We start from the raw sequence: 22,913 nt of genomic DNA on the forward strand, positions 1-22,913 counted from the left end.
TGAATGGCGCCCGATATGCCCGATAACTTAAATTTGTACCATCAATTCAGACGTCGGCTACATACAAGTTCAACCTAAGTACTCCAGAAGGCGGTGCTGTCACACAGCCCATACATCACTAGCCATTAGTGCAGTGTTCTCAGGCTGAATCGGCGAAAACAAACCTCGAAGATGAGCAACAACAAGTCTCCTCTCATCCACACCACTGCAGGACACGACTATGGTTCGACACGACCCATTGTTGCCACATCCCAAGAGGATGAAGCAATCTCTGTACAGCGCGTTCTCCCAGGTTTTGTTGTCAATAACGCCGGGATGCTATACATTATAGCTTCCCAGTTTTTCTTCGCATCCATGAACCTGTCGGTGAAGATGTTAAACAGCCTGGAGCCTCCGGTGCACGCGTTTCAAGTTAGCCCAGTTTCCTTATCTTTATTCCCCGATTGGAGCGAATCTCAATAAAACAGGTTATTGTAGTCAGGATGGTGCGTCAAAGAGTTTTTATGAACTGCACTCGTTTGAATATCGATTCCTTCCCAGGGCATCACGTTGATATGCTGTGTGACATATATGTACGTCGGTTACTTTCCAGACAATAATACCCTGCGATTGACGACATGAAGGATTGTCACGGGCGTCCCAAATCCGATCATTGGTCCCAAGGGTGTTCGAACACTATTAGTATTCCGTGGGATGAGCGGGTGAGCATTGATCTGCTTGCATGACCTCAAGTTTTGGTGATCGTTTGATCGCTCAGGTTTGTCGGATTATGTGGACTGTATCTGTCGCTTCAGTATTTATCTGTTGCAGATGCGATAGTCTTGACTTTCTTGACACCTATTACAACGGCGGTCGCTGGGTCCCTCCTCCTTAAGGAGGGCTACTCCGTCACTCAAGCGGTCGCGGGAGGTGAGAGTTATGCTCTGAATTCTCTCTTGTCTATGGATACTCAAAGGTGTCACTAGTTTTCAGTTTGCTTGGTGTCATCCTTATCGCTCGCCCCCCATTTCTATTCAACCCCATAACAGCCGCTAATTCTGACGGGCCCGGAACAACACCGGCGCAAAGACTGGGGGCTGTTGGGTGAGCACCGTCATTTATACACTATTTCGCCATTTCACCATTCGATGTTCGGTAGGGTAGCTATGATCGGTGTCGTTGGAGCCACTGGGGCATGTACGCATTGTGATCGACCTTCTCGCGGTAATGGCAACTTCAATCATTTTCACAGATACCTCGATTCGCGCAATTGGGAAGCGAGCTCATCCGATGCATGTAATGACATTCTTTTCTTTGTGGTGCACCATCATGGCATCTTTGGGGTTTGCAAATACATCCCTGCACATTTACATGTCGCATTAATAATTTGCTATGTAACAGGATGGTCGTCTTCGATATTCCTGCTGTATATCCTAGATCATGGAGATGGTCACTTCTTTTGCTTATGGTTGGTGTCTTTGGCTTCCTAGCACAGGTTAGTTCCGCGTGACCTTCCATTTACCCACCGGTGATTCACTACCTTTCCAGATTCTCTTGACGTTGGGGTTGCAACGAGAAACAGTATCACGCGGTTCCACCGGAGTGTATATCCAGATGATTTTTGCCGTAGTGCTTGAACGCCTAATCTTCGGAGTTGCACCGTCTTTACTGTCGGTTCTCGGCGCCATGATCATTGTGTCTTCTGCTCTCTGTGTTGTCGTGCGTGATCATCGTGTTCTGTCACATGACTCCTTTACTCATCTCACTGCCAGTTGACAAAGCGAGTACCCACCCGCGACAGCACTACTGACAGTACAGCGTAACATAATGGACGTAATATACTGGATTCCTATCCCTTCTCAGGCCGCACTCTTGAACTTTCACAGGTTTATATAAAGCCTGTAATTGCCTCCCAGTATGAGAGCTTGTAGCACTCTGTTATGTCTTCTATTTTGCTCCGTCTGCTCATCTGCCTTCGGACAAAAGTCTGAACACCATTCTCGTGTTCACAGCTGAGATTGACGGCATCACCTACTGGTGCTCACCTATCCCTCTATCCTAGTACTGTTCGTTCTGCCCCCATCATGTGGCATGCATCGTAACTTGTATTCTTTTTCTTTATCGCGCGGTAAGTTATTGACGCTGCTATCGTTTTGGCATATTCTGCTTGTCTCGTCGTGAGTGGCCACAGTGCTCTCGTTTTCTGTCACACAACTTACACCACCACCATCACCAAAGCGGAAACCTACCAGATGTAGCGTCAGTGACAATTTGCAAGGAGATATAGTCTCGTTATTACTGGAGGCAACATCGACTCTACAGTCTAGTCAGCACTTGAGAATAGGCTAAGATCCCCGTTACTTCGCTGGTAAGTGGTAAATTTCGGTTAGCTCTGAGAGGTTCTAATATTAACCATCGACTTGGTTAATATACTACAGGTTGTTCTCCCACCATCGCATAATAATGTTCTCATTGGTCACGTTGAGCAGTGAGAATTTTCTCGACTGTCAGCTGGTTTTTATTATTGTACCGTCCACTAAAATTGTGTAGTTCTCAGTCAGCTTATGATGTATATAGGGATTGGAGCATGCTCGAGATGGGATTGGCATTCATCTTGAACCCACGCGTCGCTCCAGTCCTAGGCTAGTACATTCAATTCCGCTCATTGCATCCAGTCGAACGTCGCTGTAATGAGCGCGCTCAATGGCTACATCGCCCTATCCCAGAGCCCAACAGAGGACCAAACTTTCTCGGATGATATTGATCTCACATCTTCTCCGCCAACACGACGACGTCGGAATTTTGGTCCTCAGTCTAGATGGTTCGAGAGTTTGCAGCTGCGATGGCGAGAGATGTCATTGCGCGTGATCGCCTTTGTCGAAACGAACTTCGGGATGCTGTTGATTATAGTGGCGCAATTCTTTTTCGTATGCATGAACCTTGGCGTCAAGCAGCTGAACAGTCTTGATGTGCCCATGCACACCCTTGAAGTATGTTCGCTTGTATATATCCTAAAAACTAGGCTTATGATTCTGTAGCTCATTGCAGTTCGTATGGTTGGTGTTTCGGTATTTCCTGGCGGATACAGATATTGATTAGGCTGTTCGCCTGAATCATCAGGGCATCACCTTGGCATGTTGTGTATTATACATGTACGTCGTTCAAGTAAAGGCTATGTCCATCCTCAGGTTCATATATGTTTTGACAGGGTTGCAATGAAGATTCCAGATCCTATCCTTGGTCCCAAAGGCGTGAGGCTGTTGCTAGTGAACAGAGGCTTGTGCGGGTGAGTTTTGATTTGGAGAATGTATAACGCAGTCGCTAAACTTCCCTCAAGTTTCTTCGGTCTGTTCGGGATGTACTATTCCCTGCAGTACCTTTCATTAGCAGATGCGACGGTGTTGAGTTTTCTTGCGCCACTCTCAGCAGCAATAGGTGGATACATCGTCTTAAAGGAGCCCTATTCGAAGCGTGAAGCATTTGCAGCAAGTTCGTGCAATCATCTTATCTTAATGTCTTTCTGACACTTAATCACACTTGTTGACATTCATTCCTTAGTCGTGAGCTTGCTTGGTGTCATTCTAATTGCTCGACCGCCATTTTTGTTCGGTGATACTAACAGCGTAAACTCAGACAGCAGTGATGCGGCTTCTAGCCTAGCTACCGCGATAGATAGGATACGAGCTGTCTGGCAAGTTGCCACTCTTTTTGAATGTTTTCTTTACCTCAACCTTCTTCACAGCGTCGCTGTTTTTGGAATTGTCTTAGGAACTGGTGCCTGTACGTCGTTGTTGCCTATGAGAGCTGCTTCAAGATAACTGTGTTACAGTATTGTCAATGCGTGCGATAGGCAAACGCGCTCATCCGATGCATCTCATGATGTTTTTCTCTACATGGTGCACAATCGTCGCCTCTGCTGCGTGAGCTCATTGCCTTGTCTTTGCCTCTCCCTCTGATTGGTGTGAAGAATGTACTTCATGAAGATCCCAATCGTTTACCCTCACAACTGGAAATGGGCTGCTATGCTCATTTTCATTGGACTTTCGGGTTTTTTCGCGCAGGCAAGTTGTTGTCACTGTCATTTATTTTGCCTGCTTAAAGTCATTTGAAGACTTTGACTACGATCGGCTATCAACATGAGACTGCAGCACGCGGCTCTATGGGTCAATATGTACAACTCTTATTTGCTGGAGTCCTGGAATACGTGATCTTCGGCACAGTTCCTTCGGCGCTATCGCTTATCGGAGCTGCTATCATCATGGCATCAGCTATATACGTTATTGTGCGTTCTCATTTTTTGCGATCTTTGCGTTGTGGATTTCAAATACTTCTGCTAGATTTCAAAGAAGGGTTCACCGAAGGAGCCTGAGGCGATTAGCCTCAGAGAGTCGGACTCCGCTCTTGAGGAAGGCCTGTCGTATACTGAATCGCCAAACACGACGATTGAACTTGCTGAGACGGGCTCAAGCAAGAGGATAGGACATGAAGACTTGAAGGAAAAGCCGCCACCTACGTGAAGTTTATGTTTTTAAAACCTCCTATGATTACAACTACCTTTATGGCGGCTGAAGATGATGTATTTAAATGACCTTGGATGCTACAAATGTCTATGTCTATGTCCTGTGTTGAAGTGCTCACTAGATGGCTCGATATGAACAATCAAAACGATGCGAAGGCGTTTCGGGTTGAAGCGTATACCTTTTAGGGTGATCGCCCCTCTCCGGCATCACGTGATTTTACAGATCTCCAGCGACTTTGTTGATTGATTCCCTTTGTGTTGCTTCACCAGTATTTATGCCGATGTTTTTAAATCGAAGGTCTTCTATCCCAGCTCGAATTCAAACCCCCAGTACGCCCTGTAGTTTCCCACCGTGCACAGACCCTCGAAGTCCTAGAACAAGGTATATCTAACCTAGACTACTATCTGTCGACCTTCAAGCTTCAAGTTGCCTTTCAACGACCGTCACCTCATCGTTGGCTTGTCATAGGTTGCAATACATATATATATATATATGCATGGAGCCTGAAACGGATTACTATCAGATTGGGGGCTTCCGAGCTCACTCTGAAGAATGGTGAGAGTACCTCGTATTGAATAATCACGTCCACCCAACGGTTCTCTAGGTTCCAGATGTACGATGACAAACCAACAATAGATGCTATCATGAATTACGAAGGTCGCGAACTCAGGCCTGGAGGTCCTGGCGCGCCTATCGAGTTGGTCTTAGGTACTAGCATATTCTGAAGTTTACCCGTCGCACGTCGACTTACATTGCACATTACAGGAATTCTGCATAATGGTGCTTCATACGTCCTCATGACATCTCATCAAATGTGGGCATTCACCCGGAAACACCGCTTGCGGCCTCCCAGAAGACCGTGGAAAGTGGACAGATTCGCCTCGCTATCCCCGATTTATTTTGCTACAAAGAATGACCTTCAGGACAAGCTCAAGACCTACAAGGTGAAATCCCAAAAGAACAAAAAGGATAAGGAGGACAACAGCCCTGCCAACCGAGGTTTATTCAACTTGGGGAGAGGGGCGCTCCTGGTAATCCCCGGGCAGACTTTGAGAACCAGAGGTTCGACGGGGATTGACACATATTTGATTTGTGACTAACGGCTTTAAAGAGTTTTGTATCGGATGTTTATGAAAAGCGCCACTGCAGGAGCCCTTGGACTAATCAATCCACCTTGGGCTAATGCAGTCAGAGTGATCTCAATAGTCGTAAACACGTGGCACAAGGATAGACGTCGTGAACGTTATGACAGTCCCTCTATCATCGATGTCGGATGGACAGATGTGATGATGCCGCAGCATGTGGAATCTGGAGAAGTAACAGAAACTGTACACATAAAGATGAAAGGACTCGCACTGAAAAACGAGGATCAGAATGCGGTACCACTTTTCACCTACATTCATATGTGTTTTCTGACGATTTTCTCAGCCCTTTGAGCATGGAACCACCAACCAGGAGGGCACGGTGGATATTCTTTACTCGGAGATGCGAAGACTCTTCACACATGACGCCACCAATGTTCCGCTTGTAGTGCTGGTCCACGATGAGGAGATGGTGCGCGGAGTGCTTGCACGTTCCGGAATTGATGTTGGGTCATTTACCCCTGTCGCTGCGCTGTTCCAGCGTGGTCAACCTCAGGTAGCACGTCTCTTCGTATCACCAGGGATTGATCTGAATTACACATGCAGAAACTATTACACCGAAGGTCCTCCAGATCACCTTCCCCGCGACGCTTGAACGCTGGCCCGTCTCATTCCTCACGTGACTATGAACGACGCTGGAAACACGAACCCCGCGATGATGTCAAACCCTTTTCTGTGAAACAAGAAGGCCGATCGTCGTCATCCGTATGCATCAAAGAAGATGGCAAGAAACTAGGACCCTCACAACAAAATGGTACTATTCCCCTCCCAGCTGGATGTATCGTGAACGTGCAGAACATGGTCAGGACTTTGATGCGGGTTGCTCAAACTGGCCCTAGCGTGCAGGCGACAGCGCAGCGCATGAACATATCAGCAAACCCACGTCTCCCTTGTGCAGGCAATGAATGCCAGTAGGTGTCCAACTCTCATGACCACTTTTCAACAGATTTCACTCATGCACAATCTAGCTTGCTCTTGAACATGTGGATTTCAATGATAGAGGGACGCCCAATTGACGAGCAATGGATGGACCGCCTAGCGCACCCGATCCAGCCTCCTTCGCCAACTATAGATCCAGTGCAGCTCGGTACAGACGAGGACATCGACCCGAACGACTATATACCTCCATCGATGAGAAATGCTGGCGGAACGGCTGCCCAAGAAGACGACTGGTCCGATGATGATTGGTAGAAGTGATATTGGACAACCCCACTAAGTTTATCGTTGTTCTCGCTTGAGTGGTTCGCTAATTTTGCCATCACGAGCTATTGAGCGTCTGATAATATGAAATGGACAACGGACCACGATGTATACCACACCTGTTGTGACAATACGTTGTAGAAGCTTGTAGAAGCGTCATCGTTGATTACAATGCGTTTGTGTAGGAGTATTCGAATTGGAGGTTTCACTACTCAGCTTCAAATATATTCAATGTTGTTGTATCCGGATATTGCTAAGTACTTGATTGCAATCTCAAGCTACGGTTCTAGGGAGCAGCCCTCGGGCAAAATTTTAGAGCAGACGATGCGAGAAGTTTGATAATGAGTGACTGAGACTTGACTGCTGATGCAGATGACTGAGTCGGAACAAGAGGTTCGTTGTGCCACGATGTTTGCTTACTCACGCGTAGACTCAATTCTTACGGCTGAGGCAGTTTTCAAGGCACAAGGCATCAATACATCACTAGATCACAGTCTCGATCGAAGACACAGCATCGTCATGATGACAAACTACATACATGTTTTCAACGAGGTGGAGAGAAGGGACGCTAGTCAGATTAAACGAAGGATAGTCGAAACATAACGGTAAATGTCAAATAAATCGCGTGTAACATATGTCAAAACCGGCCCACGTGGGACACAGGACAGCATGCAAAGCCTTCCATCAAGAACTTTCAAATTCAACCTTGTCCTTGAAGGATGTGCGCGACAACGGAGAGAAGTTATTCACTCCCATTTTCACGTCATAATCCCCGTTACCGCCCAACAGCGCTGTATTGTCAGAGGTATTGCCGACGCCAAAGTCTTCTTCCGCGACTATGGCGCCCGTTCGTTTATCAAGACGGAAGGTAAGACCGGCGAGGTTGCTTTTCATGCGCGATACGTCGTCATAGGGCAGAAGGAGATCGCCAAAGCCAGAACGCGATGTGAGGGCTACGATGGTTGCGATCGAGCCAGGTGGACTGGTCAACCAAAGATTTCTACGAGAGCGCTTGTGCAGGACGTGAACGATAAGGGATGCAATTCCGATGCAAATGAATAATATGGAAAGTAGGTGTGCTGGTAGACTTCTGAGAAGGCGGGGATTGTCAGAAATAGGATGATGATCGTGGTAGAATTAATGCGTACTCAACGAACAACCTTGGGAGATCTGATGTCAGCTGGGCAGGGATAGTCTCGTTGTTTGGCAGGAAATAGATGGTTTGCGCGGCAATAGAAAGATATTGTGTCTGAATGTGACAAAAAGAGTCATTCGGTCACTTGAGTTTTTCGGATGGAACGGTTCTCCTTACATAGATCTTCTTTGTGGCATTGACGAATCCATAAGGATCATCGAATACAGATTGTGGACCGTTTGGTTGCTGCGAAGCGAAGTGATATATAGCTCCTGGAATACCTGAGTTGATGGCGAGAGACCTGGCGATAAGGTACGTGTTGTTGCTCGCATCAAACATGACCCTGAAAACATTCGTTAAGACAGTTGGCGACGAAATAAGCAATAGACTCGCCCATTGAAAGCTTCGCCGTTCAAAGGATTACCCGTAACGTTATTAGTGTTCTCAAAGGGCTCCACGATTATACAGGCTCCCATAGATCCATCATTGAGATTCATTGTAGTCGCGACTACAAAAATGGCGATACTCGGTTGGCAGAAAACAGCAGTCCCTAGTGCGTCTCCGTTATCAGACAGATGATAATACCAGAATACGACAGGCTGAAAGTTTTGATCCTGATACGAGGGTGCGCATGTCGACGCTGCTGTCACAGAGAATTGGTCGGGACCATCGTTAGGGTCAAGACTGAGACTGGCGTTACAGCTAGACGAAAAGGTAGCCGATAATACAACATTCGAGCTGGTAAGATTGGTAGTCGTGAAAGAGGTTGGTTCTATGCAGTTGACGTGCGTTTGAATAGCGGTGGTGTTTACGGCTAGAGTTCCGTTCAAAATTGAACCTGCAGGGGGCTGCAGAGCACATATCTGAGTGATTTTATGCAATCATAGAGAAGCAGACAGCATACCGCGAATGGAGCAGCAGACCATCCGCCATGAACGAATGACGGATCTTGAAGATTATTGTACACTAGGAAGTTTGGCCTAGTTCAGTCTAGCGCACGTTGTTGAAGCAGGTGTTCCTACCTGCAGCATCTACATACTATTCAATGCGTCAGCAAAGTATCGCAATTGATCTAAAAAATCTTACCCCTGCAGAAGCTAGAAATGAAGTGAGTTGATTGATGGTAGTCGACAGCCCGACGTTGCGCATGCTTGTTGCGGTGGCAGCTTTGCATTGACATATTCAGTCCAAGTGGGCGACAAGAAAGAACTAGCTGAATGGCATCACCTGCTGCGTAGGGTACCTGTCGTACCTGAAATAGGGATCCAGCAAGTGGCTGCATGAAGACGGCAGAAAGGGCAGTGAGTGTTGATACATTTATTAACCAATGCCGGTGCTTGAGGGAATAGTATAAAGTGGTTAATCGACTGGGTAATAAATTTTCTTAGATCGCCAGCATGATTAGGAATGACTGGTTCTCACTTGAGCGCGATCTATTGTGAGGATGGTCACGCACGTTAAGACCCCTTCATTCATGACATATGAAATGCTTACATAGTCTAGTAGAATACTGCGTGCTGCAGGTGCGTTGCCCTCGGATAGCGTGACATATGGCTAAGGCCCCTGCAATGAGCATGGAAAGCAAATGATATAGACAATCGCGCTAACCTGGTACCATCTGAGCATCCAGTCTGCTACAGCCCAGAAATATGCGAGTGGGACTACCAATAAAGTTGGAACAAACGACTGTTGCGAGCTGGTGAATAAAGATGTGTTGGTGATGATATAATGGGCGTTACCGTTAGGAATTGAGTTGATACGAAGGTGATCACATTCTTTTCAGGTACGGAGAAGCCTGGTGAAGTGTTATCAGCGCACTGTGAGGAAGCAATAGGCGTGCGTACCATTGCTTCTACCTGATATGTGCAGAGCTATTTCAAGCACAATACCCAAACAAATCATGAGTAGACCAATGCTCCCAACGACGTAGATGTTCAAAACAATAGGCTCCTAGATTCCATTCATGTCTATCAAATGGCATTTTATACCAGAGAAGTGTGGTACTGACATAGCGCTTGGGCCGGTGAACTTCTGTACCAGGTGTCGGGATGTTATGAACCGAGTCTCGGAAACGTTGCGAACGTGGAGAAATGGTGTCTGACGTTGGCGTTGCGGAGCCACTCATGTCTGGGGGAAAGCAGGATGAGGAAGCGTCACTGTCTGTCGGTCAATATGTACTAGTATATCATTACTTATTCCGGCATAGCCTTCGCGTCGTTACTGACCTGCCTAAAAGCACAGCTTCCTCAAGTGTGCAATTGGAATTTGACAGTGGGCGGGAAAGTGTCTAGCAACAAGTACTGATTTCGACTTTTAAGGTCCTTTGAAGGAGTCAGTGAAGCAAATCATGATTCGTGGCATGTTGTTCCGTTGGTGTCGCTCCCGAAAAGGAACTCATTGGACTGCCATTCCGGCTCTGGCACAGACAATTGATGACAAGTTCGCTGGCCTCGATGCAAGCTCGTGGTATCAAGCGACTTGTCTGCTTCACAGAGTCACAAAGGTTCGGTGATTGATAGGAAAAGTGATCGAGCATCCTGAATTTCTTTACGCATGGGGAAGGAAGAGTGGCCTCATGGAGTGTTTCCGGCAACACGTTTCTGCATGATAGACCGGGTGACAAGTGTTAGGATCAGTGGCTCAGATACGCCCATCAGAAGACTAGGCATCTTGAAATTCGCGGTGGCTCAAGCTTGTCTCAAAAGATATACATATATACATAATTATGCCACCTCTTAAGTACAACGCCTGCAAGCAGGTTGTTGGTAAGATCGCATCATGGCATGTACACGCTGCACGCTAAAGGCCCTATATCGTACGCGCTAACACTGAAATACGTCATTAAATTCACCTGCTGATAAATTCAACGATGGGTCACAGCTTGTCCAACGTACCAGAATTCACTGCTCCTCACTTGGCTCAACAAGCTGATTACAGAAACGCACTGGAGCGTATCGAATGAGTCCTGATTCAGTTATGACAAGGCAAAATTGGTGGTCGAACGTGGTGTTATCGAGGAGCCACATTCCGCCCGCCACCGAAATTTGTCGCCGCTTGAAAAATAAGCGTGCAACCCTTGACCCGACTTTCCAAGGCCTCGTTTTTGACTGCACCACTCATTTGTGTCCATCCTTTCAACGACTCTTTTGCCCTAATCCCTAATGTACGTGTCTATATACTTGTTGTATCGTTCAGGTCATTGGGTTCGCGTCTGTTCGTGCTTTGGCGCGTCTGTCGCGATCTTCGCGTTTTCTGAATCAACCAATCTCGTGTTTATTCATCACTAACTTGTCACGTTTCAGCATGCGTGAAATCGTCCACATCCAGACCGGCCAGGTGTGTTTCAGTGTTTCTAATTTCATCATGATCCATTCGTGTTAACATGTCTTTGATATCAGTGTGGTAACCAAATTGGTACGACTACAAGACTCGCGCAATTGTCCAATATTCTCATCGCATCGTGATTTGATATGCAGGTGCTAAGTTCTGGGAGGTGGTTTCTGATGAGCATGGTATTGAGCGGGATGGTCTCTACAAGGGAACCAATGATATGCAGCTCGAGCGTATCTCGGTTTACTACAACGAAATCGGGTCAAACAAATATGTTCCTCGTGCAGTCTTGGTTGATCTTGAACCAGGAACCATGGACTCTGTCCGCTCGGGGCCTCTAGGCAGTCTCTTCCGTCCCGATAACTTCATCTTTGGACAGAGTGGTGCTGGTAACAACTGGGCCAAAGGACGTAAGTTTTCTGCCGTGTCGCGCCAACCAGTCGTGATTTCAACTTCTTTGTCTCGATAACACACAGACTACACGGAGGGCGCGGAGTTGGTCGACTCTGTTCTTGACGTTGTCCGTAAGGAGGCTGAGGGCACTGATTGCCTACAGGGTATGTTTTTCTTTGTTTTGTTACTACCACTTTCTGTTAACACAAGTGCAGGTTTCCAGCTCACTCACTCACTCGGTGGTGGAACTGGTGCTGGTATGGGAACGCTCTTAATGTCCAAGATCAGAGAAGAGTACCCCGATCGGATGATGTGCACGTACTCTGTTGTGCCTAGTCCCGCTGTCTCGGACACGGTTGTTGAGGTTAGTCTATTTCTCTAGATTCCACATGTTTCTGAAGCTCACAACTATATAGCCTTATAATGCAACACTCTCTGTTCACCAACTTGTAGAGAATTCAGACGAGACTTTCTGTATCGATAACGAGGCCCTTTATGACATCTGCTTCAGGACGCTCAAGCTCTCCACACCTACTTATGGTGACCTGAACCACCTGGTTTCTTTTGTCATGTCCGGTATCACTACTTGCTTGCGTTTCCCTGGTCAACTCAACTCTGACCTGCGTAAACTTGCTGTGAACATGGGTTTGTCGCTGTCTTCAATATTCCCCGCTTTTGCTTGATATATTCATTTGCAGTTCCTTTCCCTCGTCTCCACTTCTTCATGACTGGATTCGCTCCATTAACCGCCCGCGGCAGTCAACAATACCGCGCTGTCACTGTCCCTGAGCTTACTCAACAAATGTTCGATGCAAAGAACATGATGGCTGCATCGGACCCAAGACATGGTCGCTACCTCACCGTATGTATGAGTGTATCTAGGGGACTTGTGCTGATACTACTTTCGCCCAGGTTGCCGCCGTGTTCCGTGGTAAAGGTCTCGATGAAGGAGGTCGAGGAACAGATGCAGAACGTTCAGAACAAGAACTCTGCATATTTCGTAGAGTGGATTCCTAACAATGTGCTTTCTGCACAGTGTGACATCCCTCCCCGAGGAGTTAAGATGGCGGTTACCTTCTTGGGTAACTCGACAGCTATCCAAGAACTGTTCAAGCGTGTCAGTGACCACTTCACTGCTATGTTCAAGCGCAAGGCCTTCTTGCATTGGTACACACAAGAGGGTATGGACGAAATGGAGGTGTGTACATGCAGTCTTTATCTTGCGATTGGCTGATCTGACTGAATGTTATCTTTCAGTTCACCGAGGCCGAGTCAAACATGCAGGACTTGATCGCTGAATACCAACAATACCAAGACGCAACGGTCGAGGAAGAGGCTGAGTACGAGGAGGAAGTTCCAGCTGAGGAGGACTCGTAGATCAAAATCATGGTGACTCACTGTTACGATTCCTACGTCACCTACATTCCCCTTCACGACCAAAACTTAGGTATTCCTCTATTGGTGTTCTCTCGGGCAGATGCCTTGTTCTTTTGTTAATTTCACTTTATCGCTACCCTAGCCAGCATCGCGTTCATCTCATTTTTCTTTTCTGTCGTGCACCGCCGGAGCAATACATTTCATCGGAAACTGAAGTATACCCTTAGCCAACCCTTAGCAGTCGTGATTTGTGAGAGTGCCAAGAGAGCCTTGGCTAATTCTTGGCTCTCGTGATCAACTGTTTCCCACCGTTAGGTCTACAATCCGCAATGAGCCGAAACCTCAGTAGCTATGTGGTACTCGAATTGTCCTGACCCCTGACCGCAACCTGATCGTGGCCTACCCTTCCGGCCGGACACGCTTTCACTTCGCTACTGATGAGGCGTCTAATCGATACCTGAGCTTGCAGGCTTCGGCTCACATAGTCCACCAGTCTTCGTATGCGCCAGAATTCTCAGATGAATGTTCCAATGCATAATAGCAAACGAAATTAAGAACTGCACAAACGATCTTGTGCTTCCCGGTCTTGCCAGCCTCTACTTGGTTAACCTCTTTTTGTGTGACAGCCCATTGCAACCAGTATGTCTGTATAACCTGAGTCTTGAACTGCCAAATTGCACGAAGATCCGGGCTCCCCGCATCCTACCCCTCCTCCCAAGCCATAATTCATAAACTTTCAGAAAGCGCTGAGGGCCCTCACGATGAGGGGTCTGAAAAAGCTTGTATGAATGCCCCAGTGTCATCTCGCCATTTGGATTGTACTTCAATCAGGCCTCTCGCTCGCGATAGTTATAGCTGCCCCCTTACTACGTGCTATGGTGCGGACAATTTCTTTTCGATACTGCAAGGCAGCTACTTCCACAGAAGCCAGGATCGCTAGTGCAGAACCTCAACGGCAACAAGCTTGCCAGCTCGTTGATTTTGTGAACCGCAAATGGGGCTAAATTTTATCTTGACACGAGGGTGATCAGAGGAATTACTCATGGTCCTGGTATGTTGGTTAATGGAAAACGTCATCGGTGCCAGAAAAGAGGTGTTGTCCCATCTTTACCGCCGCCGTGCTTCTTGCGCAGGCAGATGCCAGCAGAGATAGCGGAGCCAAGAGGATGACCACTTGGTCCAGAATCCGAACGCCACTGAGGATTATACCCATAAGTAAGGTGCGCCACAATTAATGTTGGTACTATTTCCTCCGAAGCATCCATGCTGACAAGGAGTTTCGAGATGTGGCACAGCGGTGATGAGCTGCGTGGCAGTTACCGACCGGCTGCAGAAGTGGCTACTTCGTCACGGTCATTAGGTGGAATGTGACTTACATTCACGATTGTCCAGCGTGCAGTGTGTTGGTGCGAGAGTGGTCGCATTGCTGATACGGTAACCCAATGATACGAATCGCTGCAAACCGATGATAGTGTTATGAGTAGAAATTTGTGGGCAAAATCCGAAGAATGTCAACCCACAGGGGATCACGGTGTAGCCTTCACTGCAACTACCCTTCTACCCATTGTTTCCCTAATGTCGAACAACTCTTCTCGGATACGGGTGGCACTCCGAGTCAGTCTCCGAAGCGCTGCAATCTCTCGGTAGACGACAAAGATTTGAGGAAATCTTCGTTACCATAGTCATTAGAAGACCGTGAAAAATGGAAAGCCAATTTGTCGACATCGTGCACACATGCACACTCCAAACCAGGCATCAACATCGATGTAGCTGTCCATCTGGAGGCCCGAAATCTGTTGACGACGAGATCATGATCACACCGACGAACCGTAGTGGGGTGTGGACATTTTAGTGTCTTTTAATGATGTTTCTTAGTGATGCTTACCATACATTATTGTCATACAAATAGTCCTGTAGCACTTTGAAATTTTTGCCAGTCGGCAGAAAACTTTAGCGATTCTGTCGTTGAATTGTTCGCAAACGCCAAATACTGATTCTGTTTCCAATGATCAAATACCCGAACTATGAAAAAAGAACCCACCTTCATGATCGTTTATGGTAAGGCGGGTTTACACTCCACCCCATATGTGCCACCGATCTCTATCACGGTTGGAACACGAGAGCTCTGAGACTAAGCTGTGCTCAGCCTGCTGGCGCCCACTGGCTGTGCCCTGGCACTGGGATTGGTCGAATTTGGGTCGCCTGCCATATATGGGTTTCGGATTCAAACTTTTGATGATCGAGCAACATATCGCAATCTTTTTCTTCTCTTCTTCTCTCTTCACCGAAACACCCTTTAAAAGTCTTTGGGTGAAGAGAAAAGAAGAGATCACTTAGTTCTCTCGTCTCCCAATTCCATCACTCATTTACTGTCTACATCTAGTTCACTTTTTTATAGGATGCCTGAAGACGGCGTTCGACCCGTTTTCGCTCGCTCTCAGAGCAATCCTGGCTTTCCAGCTCCTCCGGTTACGTTCTCTCCATTGAATGACGATGATGATATGTGTTCTTCTAACGAGGCCGTCTTGGAACTCAACGATGGCTCTGCGTTCAGAGGTATCAGCTTCGGGGCGGAAGAAAAAAGTGTTGCAGGCGAATGCGTCTTTCAGACCGGTGGGGTTTATTTTCATCATCTAATGTTATGTTATTGATCTATTGTATTTCAGGCATGGTTGGGTACACAGAATCCTTGACCGATCCTTCATACGAGGGCCAGATCCTCGTTCTCACCTATCCATTAATTGGAAATTATGGCGTGCCCGAACGCCCCAAAAACGACTTTGATCTCCCTTCCGATTTCGAGTCATCCCGCATCCATATTGCTGCTCTCGTAGTTGGCTCATATACCGAGGACTATAGCCATTTCTTGGCAAATTCTTCGCTTGGAGCTTGGTTGAAAGAAAACAAGATTCCTGCCATTTGTGGTGTGGACACACGCGCCCTCACCAAGAAAATACGGGAGAAAGGTTCCATGTTAGCCAGAGTGTTGGCGCGAAAGTCAGATGCCCCTCCCCGCCGCTTGCAGTTTATTATTCCGGAGTCACGCTCGGTCTCACGTTCATCCTCGCCGCCACCTTCGGAAGACTACATCGATATCCCATGGCATGATCCCAACTCCGATAATCTCGTCGCTGCAGTATCAATATCCACTCCCCGACTTTTTAAACCTACAGGTCGACCCCATTTTCACCCAAACGGACGTGTCCTTCGCGTTCTCGCTGTGGATGTTGGCATGAAGTATAATCAGATTCGATGCTTCACTGAGCGTGGAGTGGAGCTCAAGGTTGTTCCTTGGGATTATGACTTCATCAACGAAGCCGAGCCATATGACGGATTGTTTATATCAAATGGTCCAGGTGATCCTGTGACAATCATGTCCACCGTCAAGCGAATTGCTCAGGCAATGGAGAAAGGCGACCGCCCAATCTTCGGTATCTGCCTTGGGCACCAATTGCTTGCTCTCGCCGCGGGAGCTACAACCTCAAAAATGAAATACGGCAACCGTGGACATAACATCCCATGCACTCACGCGCTGTCCGGAAGGTGCTACATAACGTCTCAAAACCATGGTTTCCAAGTCGACACAAACACGCTCCCTCGGGGATGGAAAGAGCTTTTCCGCAACGCCAATGACGGTAGTAATGAAGGCATCTATTGTGAAGACAAACCATTTTTCTCCGTACAATTCCATCCGGAATCTACTCCTGGCCCTCGTGACACGGAGTTTCTTTTTGATGACTTCATCCGGATCATCGTGGATTGTATCAACGCGAACACCCTGGTGCCCATATCGTTTCCGGGCAGGCGTAAGGAAGACAATGATCAGATGTTTCCTCGCGCCAATGTCCAAAAGGTTCTCATCCTTGGCTCCGGTGGATTATCCATCGGGCAGGCAGGCGAGTTCGATTACTCAGGCTCGCAGGCCATCAAGGCGCTAAAGGAGGAAGGCATTTACACCATTCTCGTCAACCCTAACATTGCCACCATTGCCACCTCCAAGGGTCTCGCAGACAAGGTATATTTCCTTCCGGTGACACCTGATTTCGTGCGCAAAATCATCAAGTACGAGAAACCGGATGGTATTTACGTGACGTTTGGTGGACAGACTGCCCTTAATGTCGGCATCAAACTCAAAGATGAGTTTGCGGCTCTGGGAGTACAGGTTCTTGGTACCCCCATCGAGACTATTATCACGACAGAGGATAGGCAATTATTCGCCCAAGCGATGGAAGACATTGGGGAGCGTTGTGCTCAGTCTGCCACAGCCACCACTCCAGATGAAGCAGCTGCCGCAGCGCGTGAGATCGGCTTCCCGGTCATTATTCGTGCTGCATACGCTCTGGGTGGTTTGGGATCTGGCTTCGCGCAGGATGAAGCCCAGCTTCGCGCTCTGTGTAGCAAGGCATTTGCGACTAGCCCTCAGGTGCTCGTGGAAAAGAGCATGAAAGGTTGGAAAGAGATCGAGTACGAGGTTGTCCGCGATTGCCGCGACAATTGCATCACTGTTTGTAATATGGAGGTAAGCGTGGCTTTTCGCTGAACCGCACACGCATGATCTCATGGTGTTGTGGTAGAATTTTGATCCCCTTGGTATACACACTGGAGACTCCATCGTGGTCGCTCCCTCCCAAACGCTGTCCGACTCCGACTACAACATGCTCCGAACAACCGCGATCAACGTCATTCGCCATCTTGGTGTTGTTGGCGAGTGCAATATTCAGTACGCTCTGAATCCGACCTCGAAAGAGTACTGCATCATTGAGGTTGGTTTAACATCTTGACCGACATGACATACGTTGTACTAACATTGAAATAGGTCAATGCACGTCTGTCGCGATCGTCAGCGCTGGCTTCAAAAGCTACAGGTTATCCCCTTGCGTTTATTGCCGCTAAGCTCGGTCTAGGTGTCCCGTTGAACGAAATCAAGAACTCCGTGACGAAAGTAACTAGTGCTTGCTTTGAGCCAAGCTTAGACTATGTTGTCGTCAAGATACCACGTTGGGATCTCAAGAAATTCAACCGGGTCAGCCGGCTCCTTAGCAGTAGCATGAAGAGCGTCGGTGAAGTCATGAGCATCGGCAGAACTTTCGAAGAGACCATCCAGAAGGCGATACGGGCGATCGACGATCAGTTCCTTGGATTTGCGAAGGTATGTAAGAGAAGCCACCGTCATTTCAGTGGGATTAAATTTCCTATTTCACAAGAATAACTTTGTGGATGACATTGACGAGGAGTTGGTCAATCCCACTGACAAGCGGATATTCGCCATCTCAAATGCATTCCATCGGGGTTATAGCGTCGACAAGATTGGCAGATGACCAACATTGACAAATGGTTTCTAACGAAACTTCAACACATTCATCGCATGGAGAAGCGCTTGTCGTGTGTAGACTTCCCTTAATCTTCGATGTTTTTCTAACGAATGTCCAACAGAGAGCAATCCATTACTTCTGTCAGTAACAGAATCATCCTACAAGCGAAGCAGCTTGGCTTCTCGGATCGCCTGTTAGCCAGTTGTTTGGGTTCAACGGAGTTAGCTGTCCGAAGGCTTCGCCAGGAAATTGGTATTTCCCCATTTGTCAAGCAAATAGACACCGTCGCAGCCGAGTTCCCCGCAGTGACGAATTACCTCTACACTACGTATAACGCTATAGAACACGACGTCGAGTTTAATGATCGTGGTGTCGTCGTCATTGGCTCGGGTGTCTACCGCATCGGCTCCTCAGTCGAATTCGATTGGTGCGCGGTCAGGGCTATCAGGACGCTTCGTGAACAAGGCCTCCCGACAATCATGGTCAACTACAACCCAGAAACAGTCAGCACTGATTACGACGAAGCTGATCGCCTTTACTTCGAGAATATCAGCTTGGAGACCATTCTTGATATCTATGACACAGAGCGCGCGCGCGGCGTCATCTTGTCGATGGGTGGCCAGACCCCGAACAATATTGCCCTTCCACTCTATCGTCAGAACGTGAAAATCTATGGGACTTCCCCCGAGATGATCGACACCGCGGAGAATCGCTTCAAATTCTCTAGGTTGCTCGATGAGATCGGCGTTGACCAGCCTCGTTGGAAGGAGTTGACTAGTTTCCAGGAGGCTCTCGCCTTTTGCGACTCAGTGGGGTACCCTGTCCTCGTCCGTCCTTCCTACGTCCTTTCAGGGGCTGCTATGAATGTCGTTTCAACTGGTGACGACTTGGCCAACTATTTGACACAAGCAACCGCTGTCTCTCGCGAACACCCCGTCGTCATCACGAAGTATATCGAGCAAGCGAAGGAGATAGAGATGGATGCTGTAGCAAAGGATGGTCAGATGGTCATGCATTTTATCTCAGAGCACGTTGAAAATGCTGGTGTACACTCTGGTGACGCCACTCTCATCCACCCACCACAAGATCTTGATCCCGCTACCGTTCGTCAAATTGAGGAAGCCACTGCCAAGATCGGAAACGCCCTCAATGTGACTGGACCCTTCAACATCCAGTTCATAGCTAAGAACAACGAGATCAAGGTGATCGAATGCAATCTACGAGCGGCGCGGTCTTTCCCCTTCGTTTCCAAAGTCACCGGCATTGATGCTATTGAGATGGCCACCAAGGTTATGCTTGGATTGCCGGTAGAGAGCTACCCGGATCCTGGTCTTCCTCCAGACTATGTTGGAGTCAAAGTCCCTCAGTTTAGCTTCAGTCGGCTCTCTGGAGCAGACCCTGTACTTGGTGTGGAAATGGCGTCTACCGGAGAAGTCGCTTGCTTTGGGCGTGATAAGTACGAGGCGTATCTAAAGGCTTTAATCTCCACCGGTATCGTGCCGCCCAAGAAGAACATCTTGTTTTCTATTGGAAGCTATCGGGAGAAATTGGAAATTCTGCCCTCGGTGCAGAAGCTCCACGCTGCCGGATACAACATTTTCGCAACATCCGGTACGGCTGACTTCTTAACCGAACATAACGTTCCTTGTAAAGTGAGTTCGATCAAGCTTCAGAGTGTTCCTAAAGTTCTATCATATCTTGCATAGTACCTGGAAAGCCTTCCGGAAGATAGCAATGACAGACAGAAGTCCGAATATTCGCTCACACAGCACTTGGCCAACAATTTGATCGACATGTATATCAACCTCCCATCAAAAAACAACTATCGTCGCCCCGCAAGCTACGCCAGTAAGGGATACCGCACGCGTCGCATGGCAGTTGATTTTGCAATTCCGCTCATAACGAACGTCAAAAATGCGAAACTGCTTGCAGAGGCACTTGTTCGCAAGCTTCCATTGGATGTATCAAGTATCGATTCCAAATCCTCATATCTAACGCATGCGTTCCCCGGGCTTGTTAACATTTCCGCGTTTCTACCCCGCCTCACTTCGGCGGGAGCCGATGAATTCGAGCAAGCCACTCGAGCTTCTATTAGTTCAGGCTTCACTACTTCACTCGTTCTACCAGTCGGTCTTGACAGCGCCATCACCGATGTCTCTTTACTCGAGCAGGTTCATGCCACAGCTGCAGGGAGCGCACGCTGTAACTACGCCCTCAGCATTGCTGGGAAAGATAGTAATGTCCAAGCTCTTGGCGAGGAAGTCAGAGCGGACGTGAAGTCGTTGTATATTTCATTCCACGGGAACTTCGCATCTCCTCAAATTTCCACTGTCGCTGCCTACTTCGCTTCGTGGCCCCAAAACAAGACAATCGTGACTGATGCCCGTGGCTCGAACCTTGCATCAGTAGCTCCTACTGGCGTCTCTTCATAACCGCAGCGTTCATATCACCGACGTCAGGAACAAAGATGATTTGCTTCTCATCTCGCTTAGCAAGGAAAAACATCTCAAGGTCACTTGTGATGTGTCAGTCTTCGCCTTGTTCTTCACACGGGAACAATATTCCCAACCCACCTCGTTGCCATCGGGCCAGGATCAGGAGGCACTGTGGAAGAACCTTGGTGTCATCGATGCATTCTCAGTTGGAATGCTTCCTCATCAGCTTGCGACAGAACTTCAAGAGTCAGCTTCTGCATGGTCCGGAGCGGAGGAAACGCTACCCTTGTTGCTTACCGCTGTCACTAGTGGTCGACTCACTGTTGAGGATATTCGTGTGCGCCTGCACGATAATCCGATTCGTATCTTCGGTCTTCCTGAACAAACGACAACTCACGTGGAAGTTGTTCTAGGACGGCGGGCTCAGCATCAGAATCACAGCACGTGTTGGTCTCCTTTGCACAAGAGTTCCGTCACCGGGTCACTGCACAGAGTAGTTGTGCATGGCAAAACCTTATTCCTTGATGGTGAACTTCTGTTTTACCTCTAGGGAAAGATGTGTCCAGTGCGACGATTGTGCATGCCGCTGGAGAACGACACGCAGGCGTGCCTCCAGCGAAACCACAGCTTGTTTCTGGGCCCTCTGCTGCCTAGGGCGCCTGATGGCTCTGTCCTTCCTCTTCAGACGGCTTTGGCACCGTCTGCTAGCGGTCCTGCCGGTTCAGGCATCAATATACCGTCGGTTGTTGCTCACGGTCGTCATCCGGCATTCCATCGTCGTCATATACTTTCTGTGAAGCAATTCACCCAACGCGACATGTATGATCTCTTCTCCTTGGCTCATGAAATGCAACTTCAGGTCGAGCGCAATGGGACACTAGACATCTTGAAGGGCAAAGTTCTTTGTACCCTTTTCTACGAACCGTCCACCCGTACAAGTACTTCTTTCGATGCGGCCATGAAACGCTGTGGAGGCGAAGTGATTCAAGTCAACGTAGACACTTCATCAGTGAAGAAAGGAGAGACGCTAGGCGGATACCGTTCGCACAGTAGGGTCTTATGCCGATGCTATTGTGATTCGGCACCCCGATATCGGCAGTGCCCAGCTCGCCGCTAAATATTCCCCTGTGCCTGTTTTGAATGCTGGCGATGGCATAGGAGAGCATCCTAGTCAGGTAAGGGCTCAAAGTTTGGAGCAGTCCGATTTCTAACGCATCATAGGCTCTTCTCGATATTTATACCATTCGATCCGAGCTGGGGACTGTCAATGGCAAAACAATCACCATCATAGGAGATCTCAAGAATGGGCGCACGGTTCATAGCCTGGTCACTCTACTCTGCCACTACTCAGTCCGTCTGAACTTTCGTCGCGCCTCCGTCGCTTGCGATGCCCGCAAAGGTGGTCGCTACTGTGCGGAAGGCGGGTATATTTTTACAGCAACTGGAATCGCTCGAGGAGGTCTTACCTGATACAGACGTTCTCTACGTGACCAGAGTGCAACGAGAGAGGTTCAAGAGTGAATCGGAGTGGCAAGCGGTCAAAGACTCTTATCGGATTGATCACGCCCTTCTTTCTCGGGCCAAAGAAGACATGATTGTAATGCACCCGTTGCCTAGAGTAAATGGTGAGATCCTCGGTGTTATTCGTAATCCTCGAGCTAAGCATCTACGTTCATAGAAATCGATCCTGAAGTCGATTTCGACTTCCGACGCGCCGCTTACTTCCGTCAAATGCGTTACGGACTTTTCGTCAGTCATCTTCCCCTTTGACACGCTCGTTCTGACATCGCTTTAGGTTCGGATGGCTCTTCTTGCTAGTGTGATGGGCTGAGAATGTTGTATCATCCACAATCTGCGATATTAAGGATGGTATCCCGGGATAAACTATGTGTTGATATCCACATGGAGCTGGGCAACTTGTCGTAGACAATTAAACTTTCAATTGATACCCAATGTGGTACCCTTTGACTTTCACTCAGGCACATTTTGAGTCTGCTGTATGTGTGCACTGATGTATTCAAACGTTTCAAGAATTATCGAGAGGCTTGATAGGGTTGAAGTCATAAAACTGCATATTTTCTTTATTTCCT

General features: G+C 48.0%; 7 protein-coding genes across 7 annotated transcripts; 5 read left to right on the plus strand and 2 right to left on the minus strand.

The window, feature by feature from the left end:
- The first annotated feature begins 68 nt into the window (after positions 1 to 68).
- On the plus strand, positions 69 to 2,148 carry F5891DRAFT_46683 (integral membrane protein DUF6). The gene is made up of 11 exons (XM_041371923.1): positions 69 to 411; positions 468 to 485; positions 541 to 572; positions 624 to 701; positions 758 to 909; positions 966 to 1,083; positions 1,139 to 1,176; positions 1,232 to 1,322; positions 1,381 to 1,474; positions 1,528 to 1,698; positions 1,752 to 2,148. Exons 1-11 carry the CDS (start codon positions 172 to 174, stop codon positions 1,800 to 1,802), a joined length of 1,083 nt encoding a protein of 360 aa, XP_041218948.1. The 5' UTR covers positions 69 to 171; the 3' UTR covers positions 1,803 to 2,148.
- A 796-nt stretch (positions 2,149 to 2,944) lies between these two features.
- On the plus strand, positions 2,945 to 4,595 carry F5891DRAFT_1066972 (uncharacterized protein). The gene is made up of 11 exons (XM_041363129.1): positions 2,945 to 2,969; positions 3,018 to 3,035; positions 3,100 to 3,131; positions 3,188 to 3,265; positions 3,317 to 3,468; positions 3,538 to 3,670; positions 3,722 to 3,759; positions 3,809 to 3,899; positions 3,947 to 4,040; positions 4,091 to 4,261; positions 4,317 to 4,595. The coding sequence occupies exons 1-11, from the start codon at positions 2,955 to 2,957 to the stop codon at positions 4,494 to 4,496; spliced, it is 1,002 nt and encodes a 333-aa protein (XP_041218949.1). The 5' UTR covers positions 2,945 to 2,954; the 3' UTR covers positions 4,497 to 4,595.
- Positions 4,596 to 4,769: 174 nt separating this feature from the next.
- Positions 4,770 to 7,123, plus strand: F5891DRAFT_1282121 (uncharacterized protein). Its single transcript, XM_041370521.1, has 8 exons — positions 4,770 to 5,054; positions 5,104 to 5,207; positions 5,265 to 5,498; positions 5,546 to 5,561; positions 5,611 to 5,878; positions 5,928 to 6,137; positions 6,188 to 6,552; positions 6,610 to 7,123. Exons 1-8 carry the CDS (start codon positions 4,996 to 4,998, stop codon positions 6,830 to 6,832), a joined length of 1,479 nt encoding a protein of 492 aa, XP_041218950.1. The 5' UTR covers positions 4,770 to 4,995; the 3' UTR covers positions 6,833 to 7,123.
- Positions 7,124 to 7,295: 172 nt separating this feature from the next.
- F5891DRAFT_1066981 (uncharacterized protein) lies at positions 7,296 to 10,581 on the minus strand. Its single transcript, XM_041363130.1, has 15 exons — positions 10,202 to 10,581; positions 9,985 to 10,136; positions 9,821 to 9,926; positions 9,716 to 9,771; positions 9,585 to 9,662; positions 9,471 to 9,530; positions 9,399 to 9,409; positions 9,204 to 9,343; positions 9,063 to 9,142; positions 8,999 to 9,014; positions 8,881 to 8,942; positions 8,370 to 8,824; positions 8,154 to 8,319; positions 7,990 to 8,090; positions 7,296 to 7,931 (listed from the first exon to the last, which is right to left on the minus strand). Exons 2-15 carry the CDS (start codon positions 10,099 to 10,101, stop codon positions 7,526 to 7,528), a joined length of 1,854 nt encoding a protein of 617 aa, XP_041218951.1. The 5' UTR covers positions 10,102 to 10,136; positions 10,202 to 10,581; the 3' UTR covers positions 7,296 to 7,525.
- A 465-nt stretch (positions 10,582 to 11,046) lies between these two features.
- Positions 11,047 to 13,291, plus strand: F5891DRAFT_1116970 (beta-tubulin). The gene is made up of 9 exons (XM_041363809.1): positions 11,047 to 11,139; positions 11,279 to 11,312; positions 11,375 to 11,390; positions 11,453 to 11,716; positions 11,783 to 11,863; positions 11,915 to 12,063; positions 12,116 to 12,344; positions 12,398 to 12,897; positions 12,957 to 13,291. Exons 2-9 carry the CDS (start codon positions 11,280 to 11,282, stop codon positions 13,074 to 13,076), a joined length of 1,392 nt encoding a protein of 463 aa, XP_041218952.1. The 5' UTR covers positions 11,047 to 11,139; position 11,279; the 3' UTR covers positions 13,077 to 13,291.
- An 892-nt stretch (positions 13,292 to 14,183) lies between these two features.
- On the minus strand, positions 14,184 to 14,923 carry F5891DRAFT_985958 (uncharacterized protein; the record flags this gene model as incomplete). The annotated part of the gene is made up of 5 exons (XM_041377673.1): positions 14,184 to 14,272; positions 14,453 to 14,531; positions 14,630 to 14,744; positions 14,811 to 14,869; positions 14,897 to 14,923. 5 exons carry the CDS (start codon positions 14,921 to 14,923, stop codon positions 14,184 to 14,186), a joined length of 369 nt encoding a protein of 122 aa, XP_041218953.1.
- A 437-nt stretch (positions 14,924 to 15,360) lies between these two features.
- Positions 15,361 to 22,796, plus strand: F5891DRAFT_1166430 (uncharacterized protein). Its single transcript, XM_041365427.1, has 16 exons — positions 15,361 to 15,689; positions 15,743 to 17,595; positions 17,651 to 17,839; positions 17,893 to 18,225; positions 18,281 to 18,313; positions 18,373 to 18,458; positions 18,510 to 20,040; positions 20,095 to 20,738; positions 20,827 to 21,350; positions 21,374 to 21,453; positions 21,509 to 21,832; positions 21,855 to 21,998; positions 22,045 to 22,173; positions 22,223 to 22,448; positions 22,502 to 22,572; positions 22,619 to 22,796. Exons 1-16 carry the CDS (start codon positions 15,476 to 15,478, stop codon positions 22,652 to 22,654), a joined length of 6,417 nt encoding a protein of 2,138 aa, XP_041218954.1. The 5' UTR covers positions 15,361 to 15,475; the 3' UTR covers positions 22,655 to 22,796.
- The last annotated feature ends 117 nt before the right edge of the window (positions 22,797 to 22,913 follow it).

The sequence above is a fragment of the Suillus fuscotomentosus genome (genome assembly GCF_016647785.1).
Source record: "Suillus fuscotomentosus strain FC203 chromosome Unknown F5891scaffold_101, whole genome shotgun sequence".
NCBI classification, from domain to species: Eukaryota; Fungi; Basidiomycota; class Agaricomycetes; order Boletales; family Suillaceae; genus Suillus; species Suillus fuscotomentosus.

Excerpts from the sequence above, each read along its gene's own strand:
- F5891DRAFT_1066981 (XM_041363130.1), bottom strand. The coding sequence starts at position 10,101 with ATGAGTGGCTCCGCAACGCCAACGTCAGACACCATTTCTCCACGTTCG. Across the intron at positions 8,091-8,153 it reads ATGCCACAAAGAAGATCTAT|ACACAATATCTTTCTATTGC; the intron begins GTAAGGAGAACC and ends TGTCACATTCAG. Across the intron at positions 7,932-7,989 it reads CTCCCAAGGTTGTTCGTTGA|AAGTCTACCAGCACACCTAC; the intron begins GTACGCATTAAT and ends CCGCCTTCTCAG.
- F5891DRAFT_1166430 (XM_041365427.1), top strand. The coding sequence starts at position 15,476 with ATGCCTGAAGACGGCGTTCGACCCGTTTTCGCTCGCTCTCAGAGCAAT. Across the intron at positions 17,840-17,892 it reads AAGAGTACTGCATCATTGAG|GTCAATGCACGTCTGTCGCG; the intron begins GTTGGTTTAACA and ends ACATTGAAATAG. Across the intron at positions 18,314-18,372 it reads ATGACATTGACGAGGAGTTG|CGTCGACAAGATTGGCAGAT; the intron begins GTCAATCCCACT and ends TCGGGGTTATAG.
- F5891DRAFT_46683 (XM_041371923.1), top strand. The coding sequence starts at position 172 with ATGAGCAACAACAAGTCTCCTCTCATCCACACCACTGCAGGACACGAC. Across the intron at positions 1,084-1,138 it reads CAAAGACTGGGGGCTGTTGG|GGTAGCTATGATCGGTGTCG; the intron begins GTGAGCACCGTC and ends GATGTTCGGTAG. Across the intron at positions 1,699-1,751 it reads CTTCTGCTCTCTGTGTTGTC|TTGACAAAGCGAGTACCCAC; the intron begins GTGCGTGATCAT and ends TCTCACTGCCAG.
- F5891DRAFT_1066972 (XM_041363129.1), top strand. Across the intron at positions 3,266-3,316 it reads GTGAACAGAGGCTTGTGCGG|TTTCTTCGGTCTGTTCGGGA; the intron begins GTGAGTTTTGAT and ends ACTTCCCTCAAG. Across the intron at positions 3,469-3,537 it reads GCGTGAAGCATTTGCAGCAA|TCGTGAGCTTGCTTGGTGTC; the intron begins GTTCGTGCAATC and ends TTCATTCCTTAG.
- F5891DRAFT_1116970 (XM_041363809.1), top strand. The coding sequence starts at position 11,280 with ATGCGTGAAATCGTCCACATCCAGACCGGCCAG. Across the intron at positions 11,717-11,782 it reads TAACAACTGGGCCAAAGGAC|ACTACACGGAGGGCGCGGAG; the intron begins GTAAGTTTTCTG and ends GATAACACACAG. Across the intron at positions 12,064-12,115 it reads TCTCGGACACGGTTGTTGAG|CCTTATAATGCAACACTCTC; the intron begins GTTAGTCTATTT and ends ACAACTATATAG.
- F5891DRAFT_1282121 (XM_041370521.1), top strand. The coding sequence starts at position 4,996 with ATGGAGCCTGAAACGGATTACTATCAGATTGGGGGCTTCCGAGCTCAC. Across the intron at positions 5,208-5,264 it reads GCCTATCGAGTTGGTCTTAG|GAATTCTGCATAATGGTGCT; the intron begins GTACTAGCATAT and ends TGCACATTACAG. Across the intron at positions 6,553-6,609 it reads TGTGCAGGCAATGAATGCCA|CTTGCTCTTGAACATGTGGA; the intron begins GTAGGTGTCCAA and ends TGCACAATCTAG.